At 34.7% G+C, this 27,645-nt stretch overlaps 3 protein-coding genes across 5 annotated transcripts; 1 reads left to right on the top strand and 2 right to left on the bottom strand.

Moving 5' to 3' along the window:
* Positions 1 to 654: 654 nt before the first annotated feature.
* On the bottom strand, positions 655 to 6,294 carry LOC148583019 (DEAD-box ATP-dependent RNA helicase 37-like). 2 transcript variants are annotated; one of them, XM_088511735.1, is made up of 6 exons: positions 5,359 to 6,294; positions 5,174 to 5,257; positions 3,640 to 3,882; positions 2,746 to 2,913; positions 2,162 to 2,275; positions 655 to 1,517 (listed from the first exon to the last, which is right to left on the bottom strand). In XM_088511735.1, exons 1-6 carry the CDS (start codon positions 6,016 to 6,018, stop codon positions 990 to 992), a joined length of 1,797 nt encoding a protein of 598 aa, XP_088367861.1. In that variant the 5' UTR covers positions 6,019 to 6,294; the 3' UTR covers positions 655 to 989. The 2 variants fall into 2 exon arrangements, with proteins under 2 accessions (XP_088367861.1, XP_088367862.1); XM_088511736.1 differs by lacking the exon at positions 3,640 to 3,882.
* A 2,235-nt stretch (positions 6,295 to 8,529) lies between these two features.
* On the bottom strand, positions 8,530 to 14,748 carry LOC132166100 (binding protein). 2 transcript variants are annotated; one of them, XM_088511617.1, is made up of 8 exons: positions 14,574 to 14,748; positions 14,374 to 14,502; positions 13,616 to 13,731; positions 11,700 to 11,781; positions 11,417 to 11,476; positions 11,226 to 11,333; positions 9,688 to 9,733; positions 8,530 to 9,146 (listed from the first exon to the last, which is right to left on the bottom strand). In XM_088511617.1, exons 1-8 carry the CDS (start codon positions 14,643 to 14,645, stop codon positions 8,914 to 8,916), a joined length of 846 nt encoding a protein of 281 aa, XP_088367743.1. In that variant the 5' UTR covers positions 14,646 to 14,748; the 3' UTR covers positions 8,530 to 8,913. The 2 variants fall into 2 exon arrangements, 1 of the variants encoding a protein (XP_088367743.1); XR_015909415.1 differs by having other exon boundaries at positions 9,093 to 9,146; positions 9,688 to 9,976.
* Positions 14,749 to 19,506: 4,758 nt separating this feature from the next.
* On the top strand, positions 19,507 to 26,919 carry EMB1187 (Protein kinase superfamily protein). Its single transcript, XM_059575879.2, has 11 exons — positions 19,507 to 19,869; positions 20,186 to 20,277; positions 20,399 to 20,505; positions 21,218 to 21,323; positions 22,311 to 22,433; positions 22,596 to 22,687; positions 23,389 to 23,473; positions 25,774 to 25,879; positions 25,982 to 26,048; positions 26,368 to 26,460; positions 26,555 to 26,919. The coding sequence occupies exons 1-11, from the start codon at positions 19,745 to 19,747 to the stop codon at positions 26,681 to 26,683; spliced, it is 1,125 nt and encodes a 374-aa protein (XP_059431862.2). The 5' UTR covers positions 19,507 to 19,744; the 3' UTR covers positions 26,684 to 26,919.
* The last annotated feature ends 726 nt before the right edge of the window (positions 26,920 to 27,645 follow it).

The raw sequence follows: 27,645 nt of genomic DNA, 5'->3' as shown, positions 1-27,645 counted from the left end.
AATTCATTCATTAGAGAGAAACAAAACAATTAATTAAAATAAATGTAACTGATACCAATAAATGAACTACACATCAGTTTGGTAAGCCTCTCTTAATAAAAAATTTGATAAAAATTAGTTGAACAATGTTTATACAAGTAAACAAAACATTTACAAAAAAAAAAAAAAAAAACAAAACAAAACATTTACAAACACTCCCAATATCTGGAACTCAGCTACTAACCGTAGCATACAAACAAATCTCCCAACAATTACACCTCAAAAAGTATAAGCAACTATACACACAAATAAACATAAATCTCAGCTAAAATAAGGAATCCGGTGTCCCATCTCCTACACAATTCCAAATTTTAACCCTGATTCTCTCATTTGTTCAGACAAAAAGAACAAAAGGCATTGGTGCAAGACCCTCTAGTTGGGCAAAACATTTGAGTACAACTTGCTTTTCCTGGTCACACCGTGCAAATTAACGTGTAATGCAGTAAATAAGTCTAGAATGAAACCACAGACCACCTGACAGAAGATGTTAGTTTAACCTCCAAAACCACAGCAAGTATAAGGGAATCAATCATCCAGCACAAATGACATTTTGGCTGAATTTCCAAATGCTGAAATTAAAGTCAATATAAAAATTAACAAAGACGAGGGGTTTTACTTATATTGCAAAAAGTTTCGTCATTACAAAGAGCTACATGGAGAAGCTTTATACCCAACTGGTGAGAAATTAGTTGAACAATGAAAATAAATCCCTGATAGGCAGCATTTTTAGTAAGGTCAAAACAAGACAAGTAAGAACTATGACGCATCCCCCAACCAAAAAGCTTCAACTACTTGCATAGAAAAACATCAGTTCATTGCGGTTAGTCTTCAGCATCTATTTGTATGTAAAACGTAAAGAAATATTATCATATACCATATCAAGAGGGATGAGGCTCTAGTCAAAACCACTGGCACCAACAGATTAATGACGAAATCCATATCCATAAGAATCAACACCAGCCACTGGCATAGGAATTAGCACAAGCAGCAGCAGCGGCAGCAGGGTGAGAAAGAGCATAAGAGGAAGCAGCATAAGAGTCCACATTAGGGTCAGTGTTGCCATATGTGCTTGAATAATAATCGTTTTCACTCTCAGATTGGGCATCTCTTCGGAAGTCATAGCCACCAAACTTGCTGCCCCCAAACCGCCGGGCACGACCACCACTGGCAATAGTAGATGCTCTCTCAGCAGAATTGCTGAGCCAATGCGGAACTTCTTGATTCGCTTCCTGCATGAGTTCCACAAGTGCCTTTGCAAGAGGCAGGTTCTTGTCACTAAAGAAGGCAGTTGCCAAACCAGATTTACCAGCACGACCTGTTCTCCCTATCCTGTGGACATAGTCATCGATATCTTTTGGCATGTCAAAATTGATGACATGGGCAACATGTGGGACGTCCAAACCTCGTGAAGCGACATCTGTTGCCACCAGAATGGGAGTAGTACCATTTTTGAAAGATTTCAAAGCCCGTTCTCTCTCCTTCACAATTAATAAGTAAACATAAGGATACAAGCCAATATATTTTTTTTGATAAGTAAATGATATAATATAAAAAGCGCAAAGGGGCACAACCCACATACACGGGAATAAGGATACAAGCCAATATATAAGTAAAAGATAACTACAAAGTCAACCAACAATCATCAAGCTACTTTTTTGACAAGCATTATAATTTTTACTTTCATTCTTTCTGTTATAATGTTGGGATATATATCTAGGTGAGTAACCCTCTACTGCAAAAAGATAAATAAATAAATGTTAATTCTTTACTTAAACAAAAAGAAAGAATGAGATTTTAAACACAACACAAATTACAGTAATTCAATATTGATGTTTAAAGATAATATAGTGGTATTCTCTCCCTCAATCACATGGTTGGCACTCAACATATGGGAGCCAAATACCAGTCAAAATAGAGTTCACATTTTCATGAATATGAAGGAAATCAAAATAGAGTTCACATTTTCATGAATATGAAGGAAATCCGTATGTATGCTCAACATCAAAGTATAAACAGAAATGCCGCGCCGAATTTATGCAACATAGCCATGAGAGAACAGATACAGATATTACTGATATACAAAACATTGTAAACAGGGGAGAGAGAGAGAGTATAACCCAACCATTTGCACTTTGTCACCATGTATAGAAATTGCTGGAAACCCATTCATGGACAACCAGCGTTCTAATGCATCTGCTCCTCTCTTTGTCTCCACAAATATTAAGGTCAAAGCAAACTGCATAACAAAAAACATAAAAGAATGGTTTATGATCCCTGGCTCATGATAACAGATAAGATCATATATATATATATATATATATAATGGTAAATTACCACTATTCTTAAAAGCTTAAGCTGATAGTAAGGGATGAATTTAATCATTTAATTTACATTAACAATGTCCGTCATGTGTGGGCTCAAACTCTCCTTTAATAAGTAAACCCCAACATGCGAAATATAATTGAAATGATAAGTGAATGACGGAGAAAAAGTTCGAACTCAGGACCTTTACTCTGATACCATATTAAATCATCATTTATCCCAAAAGTTGAAGCTAACAAGAGGTGATGAATATAATCATTTAATCTTATTCTAACAAATAATATGGCTATACTTCACACATGTGCATGAAACCAAGGCCAGAACTGGGTAACTACGAATCAAACGAATGCGTGATTTGAAAAGAACAAAAAACTGTCAATCTACCTTGCCATGGGTTCCATTTTCCCTTTGGCCTTGAAGAAGGTTCATAAGATGATGCCTTTTGTCCGTATCCTGAACAAATTCGACTCTTTGAGCAATAAGATCGGTGCTGGAACCAACTCTACCAACAGCCAGAAATATATAGTTTGAAAGAAAATCTGATGCTAGTCTCTGCAGATGAAGCAAATTATGATTGTTATGAATGATGTGTTCCTGAGACATTCTAAAATTAATAAAAATAATATTTAACTAGAAACCAGTCCTGAACCAACTAAGACTAACAATGCTCATGCTCAATCGCTGACCCAAAAAAAACTGCATAATTAAGCATCGAAGTAGTAGTCAACTGATCAGCCTCGAACTCTTGAAAGAGCAAGCATATAAACAAAAACCAAAAAAGATCACAATATGCTCATTCTTCTGCAGGAGAACCATGCATTTAAGGCCCAAATATATATATATATTTTTTTAATGGCTACAGGAAAATGATTATAGGACCAACGTAAGATGGACAAGATTACAATGAATAGGAGCATATATATATATATAATATATCTAACATGAATATTTCCTATATCACTTGGAAAATTAAATACAACTATGAGCACTCCAACCACTCAATAAGACAATGAAATACAATATTCTACCAATTAATCAGATCAATGAGACCTAAAAATGAGATTTACAAGCAGATCAGACATACAAGAGAAGCTTTGGAATTCTCTGTTTAATCTGCACACAAAATTATTTGATATTGCTTACATATGTCAACATTATGCAGAACATGATTCATCTGATTCACTGCCCACGTGGAAAGACATATCAATGGCAAGATATGGCCAAAAAAAAAAAAAATCAAGGGAAATAGGGAAAAAAAAGAAGAAAAAGTCAAGTGACCTGTATCTCATTTGGGAATGTAGCACTGAAAAACATTGTTTGTCTTGCACCACTAGGAGGCATGTCCATTTGCTCAACAATCTTCCGGATCTGGGGCTCAAAGCCCATGTCCAACATCCGGTCAGCCTCATCTAATGCCAAATACTTTACCATCCTAAGCGAAACTCTTTCTCTTTCAATCATATCCACTAACCGCCCAGGTGTGGCCACTAAAATGTCAACTCCTCTTTCCAAGTTTCGGAGCTGCAGAATCAAAAGTTAGAAGGAAAGCAGAAGCAACAAAGACAAGGAATTGAAACTCATTTTCACCAAAGATTGGAGGAGGGCTACACCTATGGTTGTAGCCCATGGAGGCTTATACAATTGAGAAAAAGAAAATGAATGATTGTAAGTTCAGAACTCTTGTGATCATGTTAAATGAATTAAGAACACAAACAGAATAGTACATGTGGCAGACTCAAAGAATGTACAGAACATGTGTCAATAGAAACACATGGACTTGATCCAACTCACAATCTGGCTAGATAACAAATATAACTCATTTGCAAACTATGACAATTGAAATAGAAAGTGAAATTAATCACCAACAACATCACCAATACCAAATAAAAAAAAAAAAAAAAAAAAAACCCCCACCAAGAGCACCCTATGACAAAGCATGGTAGGACGTGACAACAAACATACAAGAGAATCTACGAAAATATTAAAAAAAAAATGACAATTGAACAATGAAAAATAATTCCTTATGTAGAATTTTATTTATACCAGCTGTTTTCAAAGTGAGGTTAATTAATAGCGGGAAATACGGCAAATATGACATAAGATGCAAAAACTGGGACATCATGTAACATAATTTCACCTTACTGATGCCCATCACCAAACATCCTAGCAATCGTATAACACACCTACTTATATAAGAAAAAAGCAAAAGTATAACACACCCACTCTAAACACTTCTTAACCCCCATATCTAGATATCTACAACTACTTAACATTATATCGGCAAACCAGGTCATGTAACGGGCCAAAATGGATTGGACAGGGTAAAAACAACAGAAAAGTAATAGAAGTACTTCAAAAACAAGAGCATGAAAAATGCATAGGAACGTAGAACTTAACCCTTCATAAGTGATGATTACATGACTTAGTAGAGACTTCTAAATCATCCGTAAAAGATAAGAAACCCTGAACTTGTATGTCAACAGAAACTCGTCCTCGAGGATTTCATGCGGATACCAACTCAATGAAGTCCAAAATAACATTCAAATTTCTGATTTTTTTTTTTTTTTTTTTTTTTTTTTTCTTTTCATACTTTTTCCTACCAACCAAAAAGAGTGCGAGACAATAGTACTATAATCGACAAAGTAAAGAAAAAAAAAAAAAAAAAAATTGAAAACAAAGCCACAAACACAACGTAGTTAATGAGCATGTACATCACCATGATATATATGAAGAACCAAAACAAGATAAACACAACAAAGCGGGATAAAACATGGAAAATTTTGAAGCAGCAAAATCGCGAGAATCCACAAACCTGCCGAGAAATCGGAGCCCCGCCGTACGCAACAACAATCTGGACCCCGGTTTGATCCGAAAACTTCCTAGCCTCCTCATGTATCTATCCCACGAAATACAAGAAACCCAAACTTAATCTTCCATATCGAATCCAAACACCGAAACTAATTTCACATAAAAAAATATTAAAAAACAAAAAAACACCTGACAAGTCAATTCTCTAGTCGGGGACAGAATAAGCGAAAGCGGGCAAGCGACTCGACCCGGCCTGGAATGATGGTTCCGGTTCAGAATCCCACAGATGATTGGGAAGCAAAACGCAGCGGTTTTGCCAGACCCAGTCTGGGCACAGGCCATTAGGTCGCGCCCGGCCATGGCAATGGGAATGGCGTAGCGCTGAATTGGAGTGGGCCTCACGTAGTTGCACCGCTTGATGTTCCGGTTCAGACCGTCGCCCAAGTCGATTTCCGCGAAGCTACTGACCGGTGGAGGTATGTCCGAGCCACTGGCCTGGACTGGAATGTCCTCGTACGCCTCAAAGTTGATCGACCCAGACCCGGTGTTGGTCTCGTTGTCATGATCGACCTCTAGTTCGTCGAATTTGGAAGAGATATCAAATGGGGCATTGCTTTGGTTAGGGCTCCAGCGCTCAGTTTGGTTAAACCAGCCACGCCCACCTCCACGTCCACGTCCACGGCCTCGGCCACGGCTCGCACCGGTTCGACCGAGCTGTGCGGTACGGAGCCCGGGTTGATCCGACTCGTTGGGGACGAAGACGCCATTGTTTCTGAGGTGTGGAGGGACGTAGGTAGGTCGAGTCGGGCGCCTGTAGGTTGACTCAGCGCCATAATCAGACCATGTCATCGTCGTTGCTCTCAGTAGCTCAGCTTCTAAACACAGAAAACAGTGAAAACCAACCTAAAACCCTAAGAACAAAGTGCTCTCTCTCTGTAAACTGGCAAACAAATAGAAAGCATTTTTGTATATGTGATCACATGGAAGAACCTTTCAGAATCTGTATGAACAGAGACAAGTGGGTCAACACTTTCATTCTGTGAGCGTCAGGGTATGAATAGGCGTAGCTATAGGTCATAGGTGGAAAGCAGGAAAACCCTAATCACTGCATACACAGAGAGAGAGAGAGAGCTTGCAAATTCCAATGGAGCAGGAGATACTCACGTTCACTGATAAACTAAACGCCTGGACATTTTTCTGGACCAAATTGTCCTCGCGGTTAAATTTTATTTCGGAAATGTCCCGGGATGGTGCGACGTGGGGAGCGTGGATCGTGCGAGAGAGGGTTGCACGAGGTGCGGAGAGGAGGTGGTCGCAGAGGATTAAAGTAACTGAGAAAATATCTTTCAGGTGCCGTGGACGTGGTGAATCGGTATTGGTTGCAAAGCTGGTAGCTGGTGGCCCGTGGGGAGTGGGGGTATTATAATGTTGGGAGCTACGTAACACGCGCAAAGCATTCGCGTGGACTGGTACCTTTCAGAAGCTCAACTGCCGCGAGGGTAGAATCGGAATGTGGGAGAGGTTGGTTTAGGCGGCGATTTAGTGATGGTAAGTTGGTAAACGTAACGATTATAACGAGTGCAAGTTAGTCAAAGATTTTGTAAGGTTCCAAGGCCATGCCAATCAACATAGCGTAAAAGGCTTTGCCTTCAAAAAAAAAAAAAAAAAAGTAAAATGACAAATTTGCCATCATATATTTTATAAGCATCAAATGAATCGGAGAGGATCTAATTCTAATGGATGAATTGGTCTTTCTAATTTGTATTCATTAGTTGAGAAATGTCTGATATCGTTCTCTTGCACATTTGTTTTGTTGTCTCTTGTCTATCTTTTATTTTGTGGGGGCATGAATGAAGATTTACGGTAATTATATATTCGAATTACTAGCTATTAAGACAAATAATAAGAGAGAGTTGAAATAAAACTCACTTTTCCTAGGATAAATTATTTGAAATTGCTAATAATTTCAACAAGTTATTATTATGGATCTGAATCACCTTAAGCTTTATAGCCCTTTTTCAGGGGGTTGTGGAAGGCTTCACAACCCCACATGCCCTTTGAAAGCAAATTCATGTTGTCTTCTTGTGTATTACTACTACTACTCGTGTTATCAATGTTGGTGATTTTGTCTTATTATTAGGTCAGAATTTGGGCAACAAAAAAAGAGTGATTCATATTTTTAGAGGTTTGTCATTTTGTGGTGTTTTTGGGTTTCTGGGATGAAGAAAAAGCAGATGATGATGATGGTACGGGTACAACCTCTCTGCAATTTCCAAAGGAAAACAAACATGTTCAACATAATTCATTTCTGAGCACAAACATTGGGCTCCCACCCATTTTAACTTTTGGTTTGCTTTAATGACGCCAAGCCCATATCACCTTTTTGTCTGTAGTGTACACATAATCTCATTTCAGCTTTTAGAGTAATTTAGCTTATTTGTGATTTATTAAGAATGATATACCTATTAAATTCATCATTTGATCAAAATTTAATAATAATCGATCATAAACTTAATGATAATTTTAATAGTTACATTATTCTTAATAAGATACTTCAAATATATATATATATATATATAAATTTAAACTTTAAGAAATTTAAGAGTTTTTTTTCTTTCTTTTTTTTGGTAAAATATTTTATAAATCTAACACTCATCTAAAAAGTTCGTGTGTACCCTAATTGTCATAAAATGATATAAATATGCCACTTTACCCTACCTTTCCTAATAATTTATAACGACAAATGTTATAAGCACTCTTACTCCCACTCTTTCAAGTGTAACGTGGTAGTAAAAAGTATTATTGAATTCAAAATTTAATAGTGATTCATTTTAAAAATTTAATGGTAATTTTTACTATCACGTAAAAAAAAATGTTAAATTAAAAATATGAGAGTGTGTATAACATTTTTCAATTATAACAGCTAATGTCAAAGTAAATGAGTTGATACCTCTAATGATTAAAAATGGTCTAAATTGTTGTTCCTATCTTATCAACAATTATTGCTCACAGTTATTGTGCATGTATATATTTGTTTAGAGTAATACTATTTAGTAAATTGCTATACAATTGTCATACAACTAGAATAATGTTGAAATAAAAATAAGCCCTTTTTTTTTTTTAATTACTTTTTGTTTTTTTTTACAAGTATGACTTCAAAGGTTAGTTTTCACTTTCACATTATCACGTTATATAATTGTCTATTAAATAACATTTATCATTTGCATGCCTTGTAGAGATGTGTGAGTTCCAGTACAAATAACCCTAAATGGCGTTGTGTAGATATTTAAACCATCATAAAGAACAGGTCTAGTCTAGATTAGCACATCAACAGATGCTTGCTTCATTAAAAAACCATGGTAGCAACAAAAGCTATTCATCTTCTTTGTTGACAAAAATGCCTGTAGCACCAATTAGTACAACAGCTAATCCAGTGATTAACAAGACAGTTGAGTTCTCCTAGGCACAAAATGGAGCAATTTCCAAACCATATTTCTTATTTCAAGATAATACAAAAAGGTTACACGAAAGCAATGCTTTCCCTATCAAATATCCATCACAGCTTGTTACTCTAGGCTAAATGATATCAGGATGTATGGTGGGTAAGCTGATAAGAAAGAGATGAGCAAAAGCAGCTCATGCATGTAATGTAAGTCACCCCAAGCTCCCCAATTTCTTGAATAAACTCACTTCATTAGTTGACTTTAAGCCCATATCTTTTAGCTGGTACTCATATTAGTTTAGCTATGCCAAAGAAATATCCGATTTATGTACAGTTGCAAGCATACGTTTCTCTTCCTCCTCAAGTCTATTCAGCCATTTTAGGCCAAGATCACAGCCCGCTTTTGCTGCAATCTGGAACTGTTCTCTAGCCATCTCTACTGGATCCATCACAGGGCTTTCTGCACTCTTCCTTGCTCTGGCAGAGGAGGCCCTCTTCGAACTGAGTTTCGCAAGAGATTCGGGGACTTGAGCACCTGATGCATGCCAGTATGCCCTTAAAGTAAAAGCTTTCAAATCAGGGGAAAAAAAAAAAAAAATTATTTATTTCGAATAGTGGTGAGCCACCATTGTGTTCACCTGAAGGATTTCACAAAAATAAAAGAAAAGGGAAGAAGGATGATCCCAGCCATTGCAATTGCTGACACCTGCTGGATTGGGGTGTGAACTGTGAAGGTTTCTAAACAGATAATAATGTCTTATTCCTTTTTAGGCTGCTAAAATTTATCATTTTTAATCTGAATGATATTTGAGGAGGAACCTTATGGTGATTTAGATGATCCACAAGTCCACATATATAAGGTCTCATCCACAATCCAATAAATGCCAATCACAAATGTGGTCACTTGTTTATCTTCATTACTAGGATATGAACAAATCGAATTAAGTATGAACATAAAATCTCAATCTAAAAAGAAACCTATAGATTAAATGGTATCCATTTGAAGTTAATCTTCAGAGATCTTAAAGATTGACATAATTAACATAACATAAGAAGGATGGGTGGGAAGAACTAACCTCTAAGCAAAAGGGATCCATATGCTATAGCAGCACCAGCATGTCCCTGCATGTGAAGTACAAAACTGAACAGTTCAACATAGATGCTCTAGTTTAAACCATATATGTGGGTTAAAAGTAATAATGAGATCTCAAGTATAGGGTTTAAACTATTGCATTTTCAATTTTTGCTCATAAGACAATGAAACGAGATTATATATCCTCTTGTGCAGACATTAGTCTCATTTGGCCAAAGAGCATTACAACCGCCTTGGTCAGGAAGGATTATGGTAAAATCCTTCAGGGTTATCTACAGGAAAACACCCTCAGCATTAAAACCATATACTTTCTATAACTTCCATTTCTAAATTTCTAAACAAATTGCAGAACATATAATATCGACTGTGTACAAAAAAGTAAATAGCATAGCGCTATTTTTTTTAATCTTCGCTAGAAAATATATAATCTTACATCAAAAAGAAATTTGGTCAAAACCTGTCTAAGAACTTACCTCATATCTATATCCAGCCAAATAACCATTACCTATCAATTTCTTGAAGGATTAAACATTCTGCAGAAAATTATAAAGAACTTATCTTCTAATTTGGATCCCTTCAATTGATGATATATCAATATGTCATATTATATTTTTAGTGGCGCTTGATATGAAGTAAGATAATGGAATTGGTGTTTATAATCAATTACCATTCAATGTATCATATATTTGATTTCACTGGTTTTCAAAAAGAACAAATTAACTACAAATAACTGAGTGATAAGGTCTGAACTTCTCAGCTTCACAGCAAAACATACTACTATGTTGACAAATCAGTAGTCTCAGTCAACTAATTTTACATATCTAAAACTCTCTAGGTACTAAACAAATGCCGCTCAAGAAAAGCCAATACAGACTTACCTTAACACATTCGCATAGCTGAATGGCATCCAATTTAACTAGTTAATATGGTATTAAAGCATATTTGAAGACTATCACTAATTTACAGTTAAAGAATATCAATGAGTCACACTTGAAAACGATCACTAAGTTACAGTTGAAGTCTAGCTATAGTTAAAGACTATCACCTATCTAACCTATCTAGAATAGAAGTCTATTTGTATCCAACATGAGTCTCTTATAAATAGGAGCATGCTATATTGTAAACATTACTCAAAAAATAAGATCGCCTTAGGGTTTTATCGACGTAGGTCATAGACTAAACCACGTAAATTTTTGTGTCTCTATTTATTATTTCCGCTTTATATTTATATTGTTTATCATATTATCAGTTTCTATAGTTTCAAAGCTCACCAGTTTTGACCAAGCAATCTAAAAGACTAATTGCCACAATTTCTACTTTCAAATATTATCAATTCGTGTGCACAATTTTAAGGTCAACACTATTAAGCCCAAGAGCAAGTTGTCTCCTCTTCAACATTTCCACTACTTTCTTGCCTACCCTTATCAGAGTTTCTCACCTAATAGATAGTTTTCACCCACACAAATACTCCCTATGATGATCTATTGAAATTGATTGATCCATGAGAACGAATGCCATTACCTTCTCTGATGCCCTGTGGAAACACCATAGTGCTGAGGCAATATCTTTTTTCATGCAGTCCCCAGTTAAATATACTGCACCAAGAAGATAAAGAGCACCTGGATGCAACTAGAACATGGCAAGCTCCAGTTAAGTTTTGAAACATATTCTGACAAAGCATCATTGGAATGCATTACCTTCTGAAAACATACCTGGTCAACTGCCTTTTCCAAATAATAGAAAGCTTGCTGATCCGATTGGACATAATCATTCTATCCAAAAGACAAGCCAAAAAAACATTACAAAACAATAGCAAAAACATTTAGAAACTCGACTGAACCCAAATAGACATCAACCCCAACCAATTAGGTCAACTATATTCAATTTCATAGAAGTTCAAGAGGCTCAACTAAATCCATGGCACTGCAGGCTCAACCGATTAGGGTAACTATATTCACATATATTACATGCAGTGCAAAGTGCAGGGAGCCTAACCTCAACTCTCAGACGACAACCCAATTCGTACTGAGCATCTGGATTACCCATATCTGCAGCTTCAACTAACAAAGCGGCCCCTCTGTTATGATGAAAGTCAAACAGTAGCAGTAAATGCAAATTTAGATTATATATACTGATGACAAACAAATAAAGAAAGTGCTCTGCACCCAAACAAACAAATAGAAGAAAAGTGTTGAAGTAACATTAGATGATAACACTGCATGTCACCAATCAAAATGAAGATAGATAATTGAAAAAAAAAAAAAAAAAAAAAAAAAAAAAAAAAAAAACCCTTAAAAGTGATTTCTTGCCTCCAATTGATAGCACTAAATTAACTTTAGATAATAACACTGCTTGTCACCAATGAAAATCAAGATAGACATTCCTCAAGCTTTGGACTGGCGTTTTAAGGAGCTAGCAACACCCAGAAAGTTCACTCTAAAGCTAAAAACTGATTCAAACTTCCCAATTTCATAAACTAGGAATGCAGTTCGATTCGGATTGTTTTGTTCTTGGGTAGAATAAAAGTGGTGCACCTATAACTTCATATCCCAATAATATAAAATATAAGACATGTACATATTTAAGATATTACACAAACAAATTTCATTCGAGTTAGATCGGGTAACACAACTCTTAACCCGAGAACTGAACCAAAACTGTTGAGTCAAAAAGTTTAGACCCACAACCAGTGGCTGAGCCCCATTCTCACCGGTGGGTGCAATTGCAACCACTGGAAAATGCTTGGGTATATCTAAAATTTTGAAGTTGTGAAATATTTTTACTATTGAACCTACTAAAAATAATTGTGGAGTCAATTATAAGAACCCTTTTTATAGCTGCATGCACAAAAAAAAATAAAATTGTAGGGTCAATTATGAGAACCCTTTTTACAATTTTAACCATTAAAAAATTGTGTTCTCACACAAAACAAAATTAAAATTTATTTACTTAAAAGTAGTCCCAATATGTCAAAAAAAAAGAAAAAGATCCCAACTCCCAAAACATAACTGATTCATTCACTACCCCCATTAAAAATAAATAAATAAATAATAATAATAAAATTAAAAAAAAAAAAGATTTTCCCTATCCAAAACAAGAGCTCCGCCACTGAAGCCGAACATAGAAATCCTTGTACCAAATGCTTTTAGCTTCTCTAAAAAACTTCCAGCCTTGCTGTTCAATCAAGGTTGATCCATCTTGCTCATTTTTTTTTCATGAATTTTCAGCAAAAGATCTCACGGTACTCAATGATCAGCTGGATACTTATATTCTTGATGTGCACTCCAACATAGAGTCTTCAGAACTCAAAGGGATAGGTGGCCTTGCTAAGAGAAAAAAAACGAAGACATTGTGTACCCATTGATGTATTTGCTTGTAAAATTGCCATTGATTTTACCTATATCGACTGCAACTGTATAAAGGGTTGTTTCAGCAATGAGAATCATAAAGAATCAATTGTGTAACCGAATGGGGATGGTTGGATGAACAATTGTGTTGTTACATATATTGAGAGAGATGGTTTTGATAGCATTAGTGATGAAGCGATTCTTTCCAAATATGCAAACTCGTAGAGGACAACTGAAATTTATCGAAGTAAGAAATTTACTAAAAAATAGCATCATATCAATTTATTTTAGTTAGACTTTGCACCCACTTAAGTAAAATCTTAGCTCCGCCACTGCTTACAACCAATCCAAACTTGATTAAGAACTGAACCAAACCAGGTCTACAAGCACCCAAAAACCGAATTGGACCGCTAACCATAATTTGTTTCATTGTTTTATGCAAAACTAGGCACCCTTTGACACTTTACAGCAATAATTATGTTTGGAATGAACATTATTATCAGGGTAGTAATAAAAAAGAATGAAGAAAACAGTTGCTTTAGGAAACATTAACCGTTCACTTACATAGCTTTACATGCCCCTGGAATATGGTATTTCAAATGTAATTTGGACAGCCAATACCTCGCATGGGTGTTCAAGTTGTCAGCCTCTAGAGCCAACTCAAAGTTCTCCTTTGCCGTCTGATATGAAACACAATATACATTTTTTTTTTTTGATAAGTATGAAACACAATATACATAAAAAAAGATAAGAGCAATATTGTCAGATCATGTTTGAAATTCTCTACATGAAAGTCAAAAAAAAAAAAAAAACAGTTAAAATCACAAATACAGGTGCCATGAGGGAAAAAGATCAACCAGCACTAATATACGAATGAATAAATAAACAACTAATGATCTTAAACCGTATAACTCATTTATCTGGTTAAATTATCTACTCAACTCATATCAAAACAACCAAGTTGATAGAGCAGCAATAGGATTTGAAATTAGGAGCTCTTATGCACGTCTATGTTGCTCGACTTCCAAAGAAATTAAGACCATTAAAATAAGTTTGGCCGAGTTTAGAATTTTTTGACAAGTGCTAGACTTGGCCGAGTCTAGTATTGTAATAATTCAAAATGTTAATTTGTTTAAATTCAACTGAATCAAACATATTATCCTAAACCTTTTCATTTTATGGTACATAAGATTCTTGACTGGATGACTGAATTTTAAGACACTTCCTGTTTCCTTTCCTTCATTTTCTCAGAAACCAAACAGATAGAGAGGAAAATGAAATAGATACTATTGAGAGTGTGGATCAATTCATATATTCAGTACCCTGAGTAGAGGGATGAGACGACGATCATTGCGCTCGCAGTAATCAATGACTCTATCAACTTCCTTGAGAGCACTCCACCCTTTGGCTATGAACTCCATTGCCTTCTTGTTCCTACTGTGCAGCGCTCTCTGAGGGAGATGACCGAAATGTAAATAGAACTAATGAAATGACGGTATCTTAGGAAACTCTCATTACTTACCTGTTGATTGAATTGAAGAAGAGCAAGAGCGGTGCCCTTCCCAGTAGGCTTCTTCAAGAGCGGTCTCAGCATCTTTTCTGCAGACAGCGATTTGTTCGAGCACTAGCAGCAGCAGTCACCCTAAAACCCGCAACTGAGAGAGAGAGATTGAGATACAGAGAAGAGATAACTGTTCCTAAAAGTTATCTCACAATGCGAATATTGTTAATAACTGTATCCGTATTTTCACCCAATATAGGGGCACGTGTTTTTTTTTTTTAATCAAATAAAAATCTCATGTTTATTTTTCTTTCATTTTACTTATGAGTTGGTCCAAAATATTTGGGCCTCACTTGGGCCAACTTAGCCCATAAGAAAAATATTATATCTACCATGTTTGCTTTAAAAATGTGTGAGAAAAATACATACACTTAATTCTCTTAAACTACCATCTCATTGTCACTCATGGATTTGAGGATATTTTCTCCATACCTATTTAGAATAAATTTATGTCTAACTACCAATTTGGTCAATGTTCCCCTAAAGGGCCTAAACTACCAAAACAATGCCACTGTTCACCTTAATGCCAAAAATTCATTTCACAAAATAAATAAATCAAATCAAATAACTAGAAGGGAAAAAAAAAACTATTTTTTTAAAATATAAAATAACAAAAATAATAATAAATAATAATAAAAACAAAACAAAAAATGAAGAACCAAGGAAGTCACTTTAATTCTTTTCATTTTTTAAAATTTTCAATTAATTTATTTTTCTTTTTGAATTTATAATGATATTTTTGTCTTATTGAATTTTTTTTAATATCATTAATGTCTTTTTATTGGTCTTGGGTGAGACATTGACATTGTTTTGATAGTATAAGAAGTCAGTTGAAACAATTGTCAATTGGTAGCTTAAAGTATTAACAATAAGATGGCAATTTGAGGAGAGTATGTGTACTTATTCCAAAATGTTTTTAGGTTCTTATAGAACGAGAACATGGCACTCGTATTAAATTACGCATCATACCTACTCAACCCGCAAGTGCCTAAATATGAGCCATTGATTTTCACCTACCACTCCTACTTTATTTGACACATAGAGGTGTCATCTTGTTCGAACAAGATTATTGCACACTTAATATCGACGGTTCATTTTTATGCACGCATTATGTCGACATGTGAAAATTCATTATTGTTCAAGCGAGAGTTGGTCTTATTCGAACTAGACATCATTGATTCGAAATTTTAAAGCTTTTAAACTTATAACTTTAGGAAAAATGTTAGGTTTACAAATAAATTTTACAACATAATGTGACATAATATGATTAAGTTTTTCAAAAGTTAAATTTATTTCATTTTCAATCATGTTGTAAACGTCTTTTTGGTAAAATTTGTTTGTAAGCCTAGTATTCCTTTAATTTTAATCCCTTAAACTTCACATTATCTTAAATATTTCATCTATGATTGTAAAGGAAATGAGGAAAATACTTGGCGGTAAGAAAACGTAAAAGCAAAAAACAAATGACTTTTTATGTTCAAGTTGGCCCAAAAGACATCATCAAATAGGCCAACATCTCTCAAATTTTTATATGGGTTGATGGATCTAACTTAAAGTGAGAATCAACTCTTTATTTAATGAGCACGTGGATAAAGTCCTTGACTCGGTGTTGAGCAAAAACGGATGAGCATCTCCAGCAGTTTAATTAAAAGAGTAATATTAGCTATATTTAATTATTATTTTTTTTTTTTTTAGCTCTAACAGAGTAATTTATTATTAACTAAAATAGTTACATTGTTAAAGTGAATAAGAATTTGGTGTTATTCACTATAACACACTACATGAATAAAATATTGTTTACTTTTCTTTTGTTTGTTGTTTCTTTATTTTACTTCTTTTCACCCAACATCTTTTATTTTTTTTGAATACCTCTTCACATCTGCTAAGTGTCTCTCAAACACAAAATTTTTTCACACAAAATAATTCTTTATGGTTTTCTTCTGCAAATGATTCTTTATGGTTTATTGGTTTTCTTCTACAAATATTTTTTTTTGGCTCTCTGTACAATTTGTTTCTTTCATGGGTACAGGTTGTCTTTGACTCTTTGTCAAGTTATCATTTTTTTTTTCTTTTTTTTTTTCGTTATGTTTGTTCAGTACAGAGGATCCTCCATTTCATTTGTACAGATCAAAGCTTTTTCGTTATGTCTTTGTACAGATCAAACCTTTTATTTATTTATTTATTTTTTTTTTAATGTTCATGCGTCCCTACTGTATTGGGTTATTATGTAACTGTAACATGCAGATGAATCATATATGTTTATTTTTGTTTTTATATATGTGTTTGTTTTTTCCTTTAATTAAGTATTGACAATAATATAATAAAAAATAATATTTTAAAGCAAATAGAGAATGAAATAGAGAATCTATTAAATATGCAGTGAAAAAACAATAGCTAAAGTAAAGAGTTGTCATTTTTCATTAGGTAAATACTTAATGTTGCTGGAGATGCTCTGGAATTGAGAAATAGAGATTTTAAAGTTATAATATATATATATATATATATATATATATATTAAAGTGCAAGTTGACATTTTTTAAGAGTATAAAGTAAAAAAGTACTTTTAGAGTTTTTTTTTTTTTTTTTTTTTAATCAAAGAGATTAGCTTTTTGCTTAGCACAAGTTTTTAAATACTAAAAATACTTTTGAAGTCTTTAATAAAACTTTTAAACAAGCTCTGAATTAGGTGAGTAATGATATAAGGTAGAGTTCTCTTAGAGTCATCTCAAATGTGATTTGTCATTTAAAATCACTAATAGATCAAGATTCAATAATAATCAGTGGCACCCCCAAGGATTTAAATTTTTTTTTTTTTAGACCCTCAAAATAAAATAAAATAAAATATTCTTTTTACAATTTTACCTACATACCCATTACCCAAGACACAGCAACTCTTCTCCTGCACCCCCATTTAACCCATGGCAACCCTTCTTCCGCACCCCATAAAAAAAAAAAAAAATCTCTAAGACGCTCTCTCTCAAACTCTCTCTAGTCTCTTCATTCTCTGTTCTTTATATCACAAATTCACATGTAACTCCTCGTCTCCTCCTCCTTGGCTTTTCAGTCGCTTTTGTAGTTTTATGTTACAGTTTTTCTTGCAAATAGTTTAGTTTTTTATATTGAATGAGAAATTGCTGAGAGTTTTGATTTAGATTCGATATTTGATGATTTTGTACTTCTAAGATACCATAAAGTGCAATTCTAAACACTTTTTTTTTTTTTTTTTTGTATTTCTGTCCTTTTGATATAGTGTCGACATGTTACATTTCTAATATATCAATTTGAGCACATATTTATGAACTTTTATAAATATTTTTTGTGATACATATACTGTGTGAATTATCAAATTTTTAGGCTGCCAAATTTTAGCGACACCCCCATTATAAAATCGCTGGCTCCGCCACTGATAATAATCATTTCAAATTTAATGTTGATTTTAAAAGTCAAGTCACATTTGAGATGACTCTAAGACGACTATAGTCCTCTTTATATCATTACTCGAATTATGTTGATCGTCACGTTTTGCGACCTTATTTGGTTTCTCAAGAATAAGGTTGTCCAAAATGGGGTTGTCTTTGATATTTTGGTTGTGGCCAACTAGGTCAAGAAAATTTCTTTGCTTGGAATTCACTCTCCTCTCCTTTAAAATTATGGACCTTGCTGCGTCATTGATAGTCTCTCTCAATCTCAGTGACTTTATTTTGGAAGGTGATTCTCAAATTGTTGTCATGGCTTTGTAGCACCCTCCATCCTTTAAGATTGAAAGATTGCCGACTTGATTTCTAACTCCATCTTCATTATTTTAGCCTCTTTCACTTGAAAGGCTAAAAATGTTTATAAAAGTGCCAACTTCTATACCCCATCGTATGGCTTATTAGGCTACAACTATAGCACTAGGATTGTGCCGATTAACCGTTTATCTCCTACCAACTACCATCAAACTGTCGTCGACCGACAATCGACTTCCGGCAGTTGGTAGACAGAATAAAAATACTATTTTGACATCGGTTTGGTTCGGTAGGCAGTAATTTTTCTTTTTTAATCGGTTAATTGACTTAGTCGATTTTTAAAGTAAATTTTGAATTTTATGTGATAACTTTCCTTATTGTGTTTGTCTAGTTGATTTGTGGTTGTCATTTTAGACTGTGTTTCATGAATTTACTTTTTCTTTTCATTTTTATAAAACATATTCTTTATTGATTATGTAGTTACAAGGAAATCAATAAATCTTAACATAAAAACTTATAACTCATAATTGACCAACTTAACTAACCACTTATTCACTGATTAATGAAAAAAGTTAAAACTATTCATTATCGGTATGAAGTTGGTTAATTAATTGAGGTGACCAACTTTTACGAATCGGTAATCAAAAATGCCCTTATCGACACCGACCGAACCGATACTCACTTTTATATAGCACACTTTGCCTGCATTCTCACATATTTTTGTCGCTCGCTCCTATTCCTTTTTGTAAGAGAAAAGATCCACCCCTTTGTTTAGTTTGTTTTCTTGTTTTTGTAGCTATTTGAATGTACTTCAAAAAAAAAAAAATAATAATAAAATAAAACTCTTGGTTTGATCAGGTGGATCAAGGGTGGCAATATATATATATATATATGCAACTTTGTTGAACAAAAACCTAAATGTGCCTACTGACACGTGCCGTGTCGGCAAGAGTGTGGTCGTATCCACGTTTTGTAATTGCGTGTGAAAGGGCCGGCTCACACCTGGAAAAGGTGATCCAAACTCCAAAGGAAATCGACTTTCTCCAAAATATATAATTTATATTGAATTGTTCAAACAATGAAAAGTCGTTACCATTAAATATCTCATTATTTTTTTGGTATCATTACATATAGTTTACTTGTTGATTTGTTTAATTATGATATGTCAAAATTGCTTATTATAGACACGTCCTGGTTATCGAAGTCCCATCCAATTAGCAAAGGAAATCACGAAAGCGGCTTGCAACGACCAAGGGGACATATTCGCCATTCTGAAGATTTCTTGTCCGTTCTTTGAGTTTGGGATATTCTCACCCCCATAAGAACTTCCCGGTTCGGTTGGATCCTTCTCGCAACATTGCGTTTCGTTTGAATTTAGCGAATAGAAAGAACAGTTGGAAGCCAATGGGAGCTACGGAGATCTGGAACGCCATGGAAGTAGCACGGGGAGCTCGAGTCTTCGAGATTCACTCTTCGTCTCTCACCATCGACCACTCTCTCTCGCTCCCTGACATGACGCCTCGCATCATGTTCGTCTACCTTACTCTCTCTTTTTCTCATGTGCATTTCTGTGGTTTTCGTTTAAATTCAAATTCCCGAGGCTACAATAGTTGTTTTGGTGGCTCTCGATTTTCGTCTTCCGTTTGGTGCCTCAGAAACCGTGGGAAAATTTGAAACTCTTACATCTTATTTTGAGCTAAATGCAACAAATTCTTCTTGCTGTTGCGGAAGGCAAATAAAACATGAAGCAGGGAATTGTATCTTACTTTACTTCTGGTTACGATAGTGCTCTCTCTCTCTCTCTCTCTGTCCGAGAAATTTGATTCGATTAGCTTCTCTTCGCAGAGAGTTGTGCAAGGATATGTTCAAGAAATGGTCGAAATTGGACGATTCTCGCTTTTCTGTAGAGACTGTTTCTGGTGGCATCACAAATCTATGTGAGTATTTGACTTGATTATTGTAGCTCAAATTGATATATATATATATATATATTTGATTTGTTATCGTGTTGATTTTTGAAGTATTGTTCGAACTGAAATTGGTGGCTGATTCTTGTAGTGCTGAAGGTTTCTGTTGAGGAAGAAAAAGGAAAATTGGAGTTGGTGACAGTTAGATTATATGGGCCTAATACCGAGTACGTTATCAATCGTGAACGGGAATTGCAGGTGATCCCCTAAGCTTTCTGATGTTTATGTGTAACTAGTGTAGAAGCACCAGAATTCACATATGCTAACCAAATGGTTCTAGTGCCACTTGTTTTAGCTCAATTATTTCATATTATATTGGGGATTGGTTTGTACTATTTTGGCTGTAGTGTTTTTGGAGCTGATTCCCTATCGAATTTCATGTTATCTTAAGCAAGTTGGAAATTGTATATTATTATGCTACTATAATAGCTAGGTATCAATGTTTGACCATATGTACACTGCTAGATCTCTGCTTTTTATTTTCTGTTGTGATGTATGTACGTATAATGTCTAGCAATGTAATATCTTATGAGGCTTTGTTATGGAAGTCTCATTAAGATGTAATAGAATCATCATAGTTGGCAAGTAGAATTCTACTTGTTTGGCGAACGTCCAAGGATATTGATTCTCTTGAATCTTTCCTGTACTTGTTTGGGAGTTTGATTACAGAATCCGTAGTAAAAAAGAAACGTAAAATACCCAAAAATTTAGAACTATCAGATGTATCAGACAGCTGGATGGGGAAGGCATAGTTGTTAGGCTCATGACAATGGTTTTTTCTTTTGATGATTATATACTGCCGAAAGGTGTTTCACACAGTATCCTAACTCAGTTTACCCAGTTTTATGTGGTTGATGAGTATCCAGTTTCATGTTTCACTTTGTAATTGCTCACCACGTATTGTGTTTAGGCCATCAAATACCTATCGAACGCAGGATTTGGAGCCAAGTTGCTTGGAGTTTTTGGAAATGGAATGGTGCAATCTTTTATCAATGCTCGTACACTAATTTCATCAGGTAGACATTACAAAGTTATATGTAAGGGTGGGACAACACTATTGGTTTTGGTCAAGTTAATTGATACTTTATTTTTACTGTTGGTGACTCTCTGCTGAGTAATTCAATTATCTATAGAGCAATATAGAGTTTGATGGCTTATTGCTAGAAGATTGTGTGATTGTTGTTGCCCTGTCGAGAGTTTCACTCAGAAACAGACTTCAATTTTCAGCATTAATTGCTATTGCTATGGTGTTCCTCATGTACAAAAGACTTTTGAAGTAGCAATAATCCTAAAATTGAAATTACATTTCTATAATTGCATGTTGAATGATATCTCATTACTCCCTGTGTATCCGGGTTTCTTTTTTATACTCCCTATGCCTGGGGCACCTTAGGTTTTTAATGATATCTCGCTTACTTATAAAAAACAGAAAGAAATAATTGCATGCCAAATTTCTTGTCATCCAATTCAACGGCATCGATTAACAATGTAGGAGGAGGGTAGATCCCCTTTTGTTGTACCATTTCAATTTGAAGTCCAAGGTGACAAGTATCTATGCCAAACTGCCCCCCCTTCTTTCTCTTAGGGCACATGGAAAACAGAAATAATGTTCCTTTACTTGTCTTTGAAATAGAGATGGGTAGTCCTTAAATTGAATGGAAATTTGTTCTTTTTATGGCATCATAACATACTTTTTCAATTTTCATCTTCTTTATAAGCCTATGTTTTGCCATCCTTATCTGCCAAATAATCTTTCTTTAGGCATGGACTGAAATGGCGACTAAAATAAAAAATAATAATAAAAAAAAACTAGAGAAAATTTAGGCTGTTCACATTTAAATAGTATAATCACACACACATAGGCTGTTCACATTTAAATAGTATAATTACACGCGCGCGCGCACACACATTTCTCTTTGCATATACATTTTTAATATTTCTGATGATGTGCAACCTTTGTAGTTACATTATTTAAAGTAGACACACATATTTTCCCTTGGCAGACATGAGAAAGCCAAAGCTAGCTGCTGAGATCGCCAAGCAACTACACAAGTTTCATGAAGTGGAAATTCCGGGCTCTAAAGAACCTCAACTATGGAACGACATCTCCAGGTTTTTTGAAAAAGGTTTTATATCTCCCCTTGATGGATGACTAGCCATGCCTTCTGGTCAATCTATACTGTTCGAAGCTAGTTTACTTGGATCTGGTGTTCAATTTTCAGCTATTTGTCCTATTCTTTCCCCAATTTTTTGATATTTGATATTTGAGTTGCCAACTTCTGTTGCAGCATCTGTTCTTGAATTTGATGATAGTGAGAAGAAAAGAATGTATAACATGGTTTCATTTAAGGAAGTTCATGATGAGATTTTTAAGCTCAAGGTAGTGGTTGTTTCATAGATTTTCTTTTTGCATGTGTTTTCTCTGTTTTGCTATCTTCTAGGAATTTTGAAGCTTGTCTTTGATACCTGTCCTTAACTAGACATGAACCTAGAGGTTTCATTACCTACCATATTTTTCTGACCTTCCAGCTCAATAACAAGATATAACCTTTTGAGAAGCCCAACTTTGCAGCTTCATTGAAAAACAAGTGGAGGAAACAAAGTCTAGAGAATGCATAGTTAATACAGTCTTTACCTATTAACTTGCTGAAGAAACCTTGCTATTACTGTACATTGATTTGGTAAATCCGAACAACTGAAATCATATGACAAAAAGGTTTCCTCAAAAATAGACACATAACTGGTCCTTTTTTATTTTTTTACCCAATTAATCTGGATGCCATCCTTGAAGAGTTTGGTAAAACCATATCCAGATGGAGCTATAATGTGAGAATGTGCTAGATCGGTATATGGGAATCCAGAAACACAATTGGGAGATGCAGTAGGTGCCTAGACTCGTAGTTACAAGCCCCTGGCATTGTCTTAGTTTTGTTCTTTTTACCTAAATATAGTTCTTGGCGTGAGGAATCCTCACAAGATTTCAGCAAATTGAGCTAATGTCATGGATAAAGGCTCTTTATGTTGATTAAGGTGAAAAAAGACTTTATTTCTCTTTACGGACATCTTCTGATAATGAAACAGGAATTGACAGGCCTTCTTAATGCTCCAGTTGTGTTTGCTCACAACGACTTGCTTTCGGGAAATCTGATGTTTAATGATGAAGAAGGTGTGTATGACCTTCCCTTTCCAGTTCATATGCTTCTTTCCTTTTGTTGACTATAGCAAAACCGAAGTATGATCTATTTCTGTTACATGGTTTTATTGCTGGTTGGTTTCTATTACAACGTTTATGTGCCAATTTTATGATGCAATTTTCAGGTCTCTCTCTCTCACTCTCTCTCTCTCTCTCTCTCTCTCACACACACACACGCACACGCACACTCTCAACATGTGGAGAAGCACACAAACGGTTCTACACCCACCTCCACCAATCTTGTCCACAATTCTTTTGAATACAAAGTTAATAGGCATGTTTTGTTTTTGCTTTGTAAAGTTATTTTTTTGATAAATAATAATTTATTGATGAAGAAGAAATGCTCGCGTACACGAGAAGTTATTTGCATGTGCTAATTACACAATAGTCATGAGCAAACGCAAAGTACAAATTACATATACTGAAGAAATCTAATGTAATAATTATAAATATTATAGACATGTATGAGGCGTTTGGATGGGGTATCCTTTAGGATTCTAAAGATTACCTTGTTTGATTGCACTTAAGTGGAGCGAATTCAAATACCCAAGGAAATATAGATTTCCTCCTAACTGCCTTTTGTTGGGAATGTGGATTCCCTTCTAGAGAGGTGAAAATCCATATTCCCTTGGCATTGGGAAAGTATTTAAAAAAAAAAAAAAATGACACAAATGCCCACATCCCCTTACCCATGTGTTTTTATTAATAAGGCACTAAATCTCCTCTCGTATGCTCGTTTATTTACAATTGTCAATTCTTACTCTCTCTCCCTCTCCCTTGAGCCGATAAAAAAACTCCCTCTCTCAAATATAAGTATCTGTTTGGTTTAGTTCTTCGCACATTGGTAATTTTCCTTCCTCTGTTGTGGTTGCTTTTGGATTAGAAACTAGGTTGAGTTGTGGTTGCATTTGGATTCTCACATATTAGCTTTTTTGAAGACTTGTGGTTGTTTTGAAATTACTTTGTCATATTATATCTTTTTTAGATAATTTTATTGTCTTGATCAAGTGGGTTCTTCCTTGGGAGCGGAATTGTTGTGTTGGGACGGGAATTTTGGAATGTTTTGAAACGAAGAGTTGGGATTTAAGTGCTTTGACATTTTATTTCTATTTTAGAATTGCTGGGAAATTTTTGTTAATTGCTTTGAGTGTTACTGTTTGAAGTTGGAATGTGCATGTGGAAGCATTTGTGTGTTATTGCTTCTGTCAAAGACTTGAATGATACTTGTTAAATCACAATTTGTCCCAAAAGCTTAAGTTGATAGGAAAAAAGTAAATTTAATAATTTAATCATTACTTTAACACTCCCTCACGTGTGGGCTCAAACTCCCTTTTAATAGGTGATGTCCGACATGTAAAATATTTAATTTAAATGAGGGGTAAATTGATGGAGTCAAGATTTGATCTTAGGACCTTTGACTTTGATACCATGTTAAATCACCATTTATCCCAAAAACTTAAACTGATAGGAATAGGTAAGTTTAATAATTTAATCAACACTTTAACTATACTTATGCTTTGCTTTCTTGAAGCAAAATTTGCTTCAAGTGTTTTGTTTTTGGTAAAAACAGAAGAGAGAAACATAAATTTTTTTTGAGAAGAATAAATAATTCCTATAAGATGCTTACGAGTAAACCAAACATGAGAATCTCATATTTTCAGGAATCCTATTAGATTCTTAATCATTTCCAAACGTGGGTTTAGTCACATTTTTGGGAATTTAGATTCCCGGGCATCACATTCCCAGGAATGTGATGCCCGGGGAATGTTAGATTCGCCATGGTGTTCTATCTCTTAATTTGATAGGTCCCTAAATGGTAGAGTACTAGGGTATGATATGACTTGTGCGGAAGGCTGTGTTGTGAGATTGCAATTATTCAGGTCCACTAGATTGGAGATTAGGCTTTGCTGATGCTAATCATATGGAGTTGTAGCGGAAGAGACTTTCTTGGTGCCATGAGTAGATAATGGGTTCAATTTGAATAGTTTTGAACAAAGAATGCCTATGATCTGTGTAATGGGTTGCTTCAATTATCTATTGCCTAAAAGATGTTTAGCGGGTACAACTGCATGCTTCTGGCATCTGGAATGATTGACTTACGAGATGTCCAAAATGGGACTGCAACACAGGCATGAAATGCGATGTTGGTGCCTAAAGTGCTGTCCAACATCTATAAAGGAAAACAACAAACAACTAGAATAGAATGAACTCTTGGTTAGCTGATATGGTTTTACATATTCTTCTTTAACCTTGTTTGTTTGGTGAATGTTCAGAGAAACTCTACTTCATTGATTTTGAGTATGGGTCGTACAACTACAGAGGCTTCGACATTGGAAATCACTTCAATGAATATGCAGGCTTTGATTGTGACTACAGCTTGTACGCATTTTATCCTTTGTTTTCTGCTTGCTTTTCTCTCATTTATCATGACTACTTAAACAACATACTATTTCTGAATGGTTTGAAATGGTTTTATTGCAGATACCCTAATAAGGATGAACAATATCATTTCTTCAGGCATTATTTGCAACCTGAGAAACCGCATGAGGTACATAAAGATTGTGTTCTACTTCAGCTTGAAAATTTTAGTATTAACAATGTTTTTTTTTTTTTTTTGGTAAAATGGTTTATTAACTTAGAATATAGCCCCATATAGAAGTCACATTTAATTTTGCTTAAGGTGTACAAAATCAGAATTATAAAGTCTGAGGGTTTTGCCCATAATCATCACTGCCGTGCAAATCACTTGCAACTTTACTACTATTTTGCAGTTAGAATGAAAAGCATTCAATTACTACTATTGACTTCACAATAAAGAAAAGCTTTACTTACTTTTCATGCTTTAATAATTATAATTTGGATAACAGGTATCTGAAAAAGACCTCGAAACTCTTTACGTCGAGTCAAATACGTATATGTTAGCTTCACACTTATATTGGGCATTGTGGGGACTAATCCAGGTATCTATCTCTATTCCTCCTGCTTTGCTAGTGAGTACTCCCTAGTCCCTGTGGCAGCTGTGACTCACAATCTCTTTGTGTCTATTGTTTATAGGCAAAGATGTCACCAATTGATTTTGATTATCTCGGATATTTCTTCCTGCGATATAATGAATACAAAAGGCAGAAGGAAAAGCATTTCTTGCTAGCACAATCTTACCTCTCGGTAGTTGGGGCTGGGTAGATATTCATTCTTATTTTTGCTTTGCTGTTATACCGGCTTTTAGGAAGATGCCCGTGGTACCTCTAGTTAGACATTCTTGTAAAATCTTCTTTTATAGCCATTATTACGATAAGGAAATTTGAAAACAAATTTGAACAAATGATTGCTGTTTAGGGCAATTTGATATGTTTTCTTGTAATTCTGAAACATGTATTTGATACTTATTTTTTTCCTTGAATAATATTTTGCTTCTTTTTCTCTTTAATCTGCTATTGGTATATAGAAGCCTATCTTGTGGTTAACAAGTGGATAATCATCCCTTGGTCAAAGGGTTTTTACTTGTACTTGGATGGGCATAAAGTTAAGCAATTTGAGAAAAAAAAAAGAAAAGTGGAGAAACAATTCCACACATTACTTAACATGTTATATAAGCTTCCCATGGGATAAAATTCAAGGTGATTCTAATTATAAATTTCGTTATGTTGGAACAAGCTAGAATAGTAATATCAAACTGCTAAAAGATCCTCCTACAGGTTTGCATTCCACTCATGACTCACCCCAAAAGAGAACAAAATCAACTTGGCCATTAAATCATGTCTTGAATGCGAAGGTAATGTGTCAAATTGTTGGACAGTGCCTACTCATGAACAGAAACTTTTAATAATTTTGTTGTTCAGGCTGCTAACAATCTAAACAGCAAATTTGAGCTAGTTCCATAAAGCCTACTTGACTTGGTAAGTTTCGGGCAATCTATCTATTTTTTAGGGCAAGTGAGTCCCATAAAAGTTCTCTTAACAATTTAGACCGGAGTTACCGACCGACTGCCAGTCCATTACACAAATGATCTTAATTTGTGATGAATGCAGCACTTTCTTCTTTTATTTATTTATTTATATTTTATATTTTAATTTTAAAAAAGAGTATCTACGACAATATGACAAGAACTAAAACGTAGTCGCGAAATGGGTCTTCAATTTTCAACT

Source organism: Corylus avellana, chromosome 11 (assembly GCF_965113065.1).
Source record: "Corylus avellana chromosome 11, dhCorAvel1.hap1.2, whole genome shotgun sequence".
In the NCBI taxonomy this organism is placed as follows: domain Eukaryota; kingdom Viridiplantae; phylum Streptophyta; class Magnoliopsida; order Fagales; family Betulaceae; genus Corylus; species Corylus avellana.
This window is presented reverse-complemented; position numbering and strand designations above follow the sequence as displayed.